Source organism: Hylobates moloch, unplaced genomic scaffold (genome assembly GCF_009828535.3).
Source record: "Hylobates moloch isolate HMO894 unplaced genomic scaffold, HMol_V3 SCAFFOLD_1, whole genome shotgun sequence".
Taxonomy (NCBI): Eukaryota; Metazoa; Chordata; class Mammalia; order Primates; family Hylobatidae; genus Hylobates; species Hylobates moloch.
This window is the reverse complement of record NW_026652276.1, coordinates 209,902,234-209,909,154: the sequence shown is the minus strand read 5'-3', so window position 1 is coordinate 209,909,154 and position 6,921 is coordinate 209,902,234. Positions and strand designations below refer to the sequence as shown.

At 45.8% G+C, this 6,921-nt stretch overlaps 1 protein-coding gene and 1 pseudogene across 2 annotated transcripts in view; one reads left to right on the top strand and one right to left on the bottom strand.

The window, feature by feature from the left end:
- Positions 1-748: 748 nt before the first annotated feature.
- Positions 749-1,757, bottom strand: LOC116814341 (triosephosphate isomerase-like; annotated as a pseudogene).
- A 793-nt stretch (positions 1,758-2,550) lies between these two features.
- The window catches only part of TNPO3 (transportin 3), a 104,094-nt gene continuing 99,723 nt past the window's right edge, over positions 2,551-6,921 (top strand). The window contains exon 1 of one of the 2 annotated variants that reach the window (XM_032761681.2): positions 2,551-3,087. In XM_032761681.2, the coding sequence (XP_032617572.1) occupies positions 2,968-3,087 (120 nt within the window). In that variant the 5' untranslated portion in view covers positions 2,551-2,967. The remainder of the gene's footprint in view (positions 3,088-6,921) is intronic. The other variant, XM_032761683.2, reaches the window with a different exon arrangement.

The window sequence follows — 6,921 nt, the reverse complement described above, 5'->3', positions numbered from 1 at the left end:
CCCCACCTCCTGGGCTAAAGCAATACTCTCACCTCAGCCTCCTGAGTAGCGGGGATTAGAGACACCCACCACCACGCCCTGCTAATCTTTTTGCATTTTTTTGTAGAGACAGAGTTTCATTTCATTACCCAGGCTAGTCTTGAACTCCTGGCCTCAGGTAATCCTCTTGCCTCGGCCTCCCAGAATGCTAGGATTACAGTTGTGAGCCACCAAGCCCAGCACTAAATCCTTTTTTAATGAATGAATGGATTAGCTAACTAAAATATCAAGTTTCTTTTTTCTGTCTCAAATTATATCAACTCTGTGCAGTAACATTGTTTTCATCATGTTGTTGGCAGTTAAAAATTCCTTGACTAACAATTCAGAAGCAAACCAACGCACAAGATGATAGGGATTGTGTGATTTAACAGGTTTTGGAGCAACACTGATCTGGATTCAAATCCTAACTTTAAGAACTGTATCCTTGGGTAAATTACATTACTATTTTGCTTTCTTTAGAATGGGTTTGTTTGTTTTTTAAGTGCCAGGGGTTTATTTCCCTCACATGTGGGATGGCTCACATACACAACACACAAAGGCACTGGCACCGTGGGAGAGGGCAGCACCCCTGGCTTCTGAGTGGAGGATCTTGGCCTCACAGTGTAAGAAGGGAGAGGATGGTTTCTCTCTCCTCCCCTCACTAGGGCCTAGAGGACCCAGGAGCAAATTCCATCCCTTTCACCTCTCAGCCAAGGAGAAGCCACATTGGTGACATTTAGTTCCAACCATTATAGTAAGTGGAGAAGGGATTGGCCTGGTCCCAACCATTACAGGGTGAAGGTATACATAGTAAAGGAAGATACAGTTTGGATGAGGCCACAATAGGGGGCAGATGACACCATCAGAAGCATGTGCAGGGGAGGGGCAGTCACTCGGCTTCTGGGCTGTTAGTTCCTGGGTTGGCAGGAAGGGTAGGAAAGACAGATGGGGCTCATTGTTTGGCATTGATGATGTCTACGAATTTGGGCTTGAGGGAAACACCACCCATGAGGAAGGCACCCACATCAGGCTGGCTGGCCAGCTCCTTGCAGGTTGCCCTGGTCACAGAGCCTCCATAAATAATACCAGTGCTCTGAGCCACTGCATCAGAGATGTTGGACTTAAGCCATCCTCGGAGCTTCTTGTGTACCTCCTGGACCTGTTGGGGTGTTGCAGTCTTGCCAGTACCAGTGGCCCACACGGGATCATAGGCCAAGATGACCTTGCTCCAGTCCTTCACATTATCTGTGATGACCTTTGTCTGCTCAAAAACAACCTTCTCAATGATGCCAGCTTCCCTTTCATCTAGCTTCTCCCCAATGCAGGCGATTACTCCAAGTCTCTGCCAGAGCATGGGCCACTTTCTGCCCAATCAGCTCATCTGACTCTCCAAAGACATGCCTTCTGAGTGCCCCAGGACGACACCACCCACATGACTCCTAAGTCTTTGACCATGCCAGGGCTGATCTCCCCAGTAAAGGCCCCATTAGTCACTTTGTAGCAGTTCTGCGGAGCCACAGCAATCTTGGGAGCTAGCTTCTGCCGGGCCAACTAGATATAGGCAGTGGGGAGAGCACAAATCACCTTGGTGTCGGCAGGCACAGTGGCCGCGTTCTGAGTGCCAATGAGCTCCCCCAGACACTTCTTCCGCCCGTTCATCTTCCAGTTCCTCCCCACGAAGAACTTCCTGGAGGACGCCATGGCGCTGGAGCTGAGGCGCTGTAGGTCAGTGTCAGCGCCCAAAACGGGTTTTATTAATACTTGGCAAGGTTGTTAGGCAGATTAAATGAGATCTTGTAACTACAGTGTTTTACACATTGTGATCATTTATCAAATAGCAGTTATTTACTAGTGCAAAGGACTAGCAGCAATGTTAATATTAATATACTGTTACCTTTTGTCCCCAATTTCTCCATAGTACAGTTTCCAAGATTTCTATTTTCTTTTGTGAATTGTTAGACCACTGGTATTGGATTCGGACAGAAAGGCATTCACAAAAATACAGTTCAATGTGAGAATAACCCTAAAGATGTATGCAAAATGCTCTGGAGTTAGAGCACCAGGAGCTGTAAGCAGAATGAAGACCTCTTTTGGGCTTAAGAACTAAGTAAAGGGGAGCTGAACAGAGATTCTAGGCATTTTAGATTTATCTCAATGTGGCACATATTTCAGGTTTGTAAAATAGTTCAGTTGACTACTTGTCTGTCTCCTCCACTAGAGCCAGCGTAGGTACCATGTCTTAATTCATCTTTGGATCTCCAGTACCGTGGCCACTCTACGGAGAGTTGAATTGACGCGCCTTGATCACCAGGGCAGAAAAAGATTCTCTGGAGAGGGATGGGGAAGTCGGAAGGGGTAGGAAAAACCTGGATCCATTTCCAAGGAGTTGAAGGCAGCTCAGATATGGGGCACATCTCGGCGCTAAAGTGCCAAGCTGCTAGCGAGGAACAGAGAGAACACCGGCTCTTCTTCCCGGCTCCTGGCCCGATAGGGTCACTTCCGGGAGGGGGCGGGGAGACAAGAGGAGGCGTGCCGGGAAGGAGGCCGTTTGTAGTGTACCAGGCGGAAGTGTGCCAAAGGTATCGGTGCTGTCGCTTCCGGTCCGGGTAAACGCACCTTAGGTACAATGGTGTGTGGCGTGCGAAGATAGGCTTCTGAGGGCAAGTCAGCGAGTGAAGACGGGAGCGCCAGAATCTGTGGACTCAGAAGTCTAGAGTCAAGTGGAAAAACCGGAAAAAAGGCCGGGAACCTGAATACGACCTAATAGCTGTTTCCGAGGGGGCAACTTCCACGGAGAACCTTCTGCCCTGGTAACGGCCAAAGAGGAGGAGATGGCGCCAGTCAGGGAGCGGCCGTGGCCCAGACAGTGAGGAAGCGCGAAGGCGGAGCAACTGAGGAATCCCCCGGAGAAGAATCGGAGCCGTCGCTACCGCCACTACCGCCACCACCATGGAAGGAGCAAAGCCGACATTGCAGCTCGTGTACCAGGCAGTGCAGGCGCTTTACCACGACCCAGATCCCAGCGGAAAGGAGCGCGCCTCATTTTGGCTTGGGGAGCTGCAGCGTTCGGTGAGGGGCCCAGAGAGGCAGTTCTGTGCCACGGGGCCGGGGCGGGGTGGAACCTAGGCTCCAGGGGAGAACCTGAGCCCGGCGGTTGACCTCGTGAGGTCCTCCTTGGGGAGGAGCTGCTGTCGTGGGGTGGGGCTGCGAAGCTACATCTTTGCCGCTTTTGGGAAACTAGTCGCACCTGATCCGTCGCGAACTGGCCCTTTCCCCACCCGGTAGAATCTGATTTGTAGGTCTTAATACTTTTCGATTGTGGCATCAATCTAATCTTGTTTAAGTTCTCCCTTTGCCGTTGCTTCTTGGGCCGTGCTTTTCCATTTTGTCTTCCTCCCACCAAATCCAACCCCAGTGTTTCTCCACCTTCCGCTTAAGAAGGCTTTATTCGTCTCCCCTCCGTGTCCAAGACTTGCATCTGGCACTTTCCTCCCAGTCGTAGCCTTATGCCTCACTCTTTTTGCCTATTTTCACTCCAGTTTGAGTCTGTTCTTCTCGAAACTTCGCAGGTTTCTAGATTCTTACTCATGCGAGTTTTCCCCTTGCTTTGGAGTGGCAACATAATATGAAGAAAAAACAGTAATTCTGCTTTCAGAAAATCTTTGGAGTTCTCATTTTGTTTCATATTAATCCTCTAACCTTGTTATTTCTCTGGCTTTTAGATTTTTATTTATAAGATGGGTATCACTGCTGCTTTGATTATTCCATATGAAACTGTATGTGCATCCGGTGAGATATTTAATTGTAGCTTATATCTATTGTATGTCTGCATTCTTTGATTTCATGTTTTATGCTTCCTGCCCTAATTTTCACACCTTTGCTGTGCTTCATTTCTGTGTAAATGTGTATTTTTGGTGATCTGGCTGACTTAGGTTCTAATGTAGGATGTACTTTAAAAATTAAGTACTTTGAAAACTAAAGAGGCTTTTTTACAGGCTGACAAAATACTCACCTTTACCTTTATTTTTGCATTTTATACTTACAACCATATTCTTTTGGCCCCCTTCCCTTTATTTTAACTCATAACTGATACTTAAAGGTGCTCTGCCTTATTAAATCAGCTCCTAGGCTGCAGGTGCATAATATTTAAAAATTTGCAACTTTGACTTTTTTAAAATCTGGTCTTGGTATGGAGCAACTTTGCTTTTTTTGCCTTTTTTTTTTTTTTTTTTGAGACAGAGTCTGGCTCTGTTGTCCAGGCTGGAGGAGTGCAGTGGTGCTATCTCGGCTCACTGCAACCTCCTCCTCCCAGGTTTAAGTGATTCTCCTGTCTCAGCCTCCTGAGTAGCTGGGATTACAGGCACACGCCACCACACCCAGCTAATTTTTGTATTTTTTAGTAGAAACAGGGTTTCGCCATGTTGGGCAGGCTGGTCTCGAACTCCGACCTCAGGTGATCTGCCCGCCTCGGCCTCCCAAAGTGCTGGGATTACAGGTGTGAGCCACCGCCCCCTGCTGCAACTTTGACTTTGAATATTAAACTTAAAAAATTGGCGCCCAAGTCCTCGTCAGAAAATAAAGGAATATGACTCGCTGTAGGCTACACAAGAAAATCATTCACATATGGTCTCATTTAGTGTTTCTGTGATCTCTGGAGAGTCAACAATTCCCTGATCTTTGTATAGTTTTCTAAAGTATAATTAGGAGAAATGCTACACTATACTAAAAAAGTAATCTCTTTCTAATTAAACCTGCTTGTTGTGTGTATTTTAAATCAATATTTGAGTGCTTACCATGTGCCAGCAACTATGCTGGGTGTTTAGATTTGGAAATGAACCAGACAAAAATCTCTGTTTACCACAGAAGGTAGTTGTGATTAAATGAGTTAATATTCTACGAAGAGCTTAGAAAAGTTCTTGGAACGTAGAGATTAAAATGTTAGCAATTGTTATTTAAATATTAGTCACTTTTCTCACCTTACTTTCCAATACTCTATTACAACCTTACATCATCTTCACCATCACAGTTAATAGTAAGAGTCCAGACAGGAACAGATGGCACACTTGACAGGATAATTTGAGTTTATTTTATAAAGATACTATTATAAAGACTTAGGTATAGTAGTGCGACAAGAAATAGTTTGGTAACCTGTAGCTGAACGGTTAAAATCCCATAAAAGAGGGAATAGTTACTTGAAAAGTATGGAGTTGGCTGCCTTGAGAGGAATGGTGACTTTCAGCCGAGGGGACATAGCTAGTTTCAGGTGACCTTGAGAGAATGAAGCTGGAGGAATGAATATCCTGACCCTCTTCTCTTAATTTCTTGCTGGGATTCCCCATTGGCCAAACCCAACTGGAAGCCAGGGGACACAGTGACCTGTTGGTAAAGTCTATACAGGTCAGCCTATTGGAGCAGAAAACATGATAGAGGAGGGTGGAGAAGTGGATCTGGAAGATATCCAGCAGTCACACATCATGTTTAGGCAACTTCAGCATCTGGATTGACAGTTCAGCTAACACTTTGGCCTTTTGATTCCTTTACCTCTTCATTCTCTTTAGCCACCTGGTCACACAATCACACCCTGGATCTTGTCTTTACTAAAAAGCCACCACCCAGGATCGTTTTAGATCCTGGCGCAGTGGCTCATGCCTGTAATCCCAACACTTTGGGAGGCTGAGGCGGGCGGATTGCTTGAGGTCAGGAGTTTGAGACCAGCCTGGCCAACATGGGGAAAACCCGTTTCTACTAAAAATACAAAAATTAGCTGGGTGTGGTGGTGCACACCTGTTGTCTCAGCTACTCAGGAGGCTGAGGCAGGAGAATCTCTTGAACCCAGGAGGTGAAAGTTGCAGTGAGCCGAGATCGTGCCACTGCACTCCAGCCCGGGCAACAGAGTGCGACTCCTTTTCAAAAAAACAAAAAAGTTGCCAGCCAGTCCAGGCCCATTGGCTCACGCCTGTAATCCCAGCACTTTGGGAGGCTAAGGTGGAGGATCCCTTGAGCCCAGGAGTTCAAGACCAGCCTGGGCAACATAGCGAGACCTCATTTCTACAAAAAAATAGGAAAATTAGTTGGGTGTAGTGACATTCGCCTATAGTCCCAGCTACTCGGGAGGATCCCTTGAGCCCAGGAGTTCAAGACTGAGTGAGCTATGATTTCGCTACTGCACTCTAGCCTGGGAAACAGCAAGATTGTAAAAAAAAAAAAAAAAAAAAAAAAAAAGTCACCACACCTCCAAATCACTGATTCAGATATTCTGCTGTGATCATAACCCACTGTTTTCCAATTTGCTGGCTCAAAAATCTCAAATAATGTCGCCTAGTTTTTTTTTGAAATCTTTATGTAGTTTTACTAATATTTAAGTTTTATTTTTAAAACAAAATTTTGTGGAACCTTTTTTTTCCTGTTGGTAATCAAATACCTCTTTTTTTTTTTTTTTTTTAACATTTTGTTTGCTGGGTATCCACAATAAGTCACCCCCAAATCTCAGTACTGTAAATATCCTCGTTGTTCAGACTGGTGATTTATTTTCTTTTTTGGCTGAAGGAAATATCTGTCCCAAGAGCCCTCCATTTCCCTGCTCCAGTCTGGCCTGGTTCGCTAGGTCTGTTGGATAAATATTGTCATGGGATTCCATAAACACTGTCCTAGGGAATTCCCTTTGCCTCTTTGTTGTGCTGGATCCACTGATTCTTGGATTCCATGATGTTTTCTTGGGTTTCTCTTCCATTTAATGGGTCATCGAGAAGGGAGCCTTCATCCTTTCTCTCATTGCTTTTCTGTTGGTCTGTTTTTCTTGGGCTGTTTTTACCTTGAGTTCTCTAGTCAGCCTGGGGGTTATAAGCTAGACTGCCAGTGTTCTAAAGCCAGGTCAGGGAATGAAGCCAAGGGATGGATCTCACA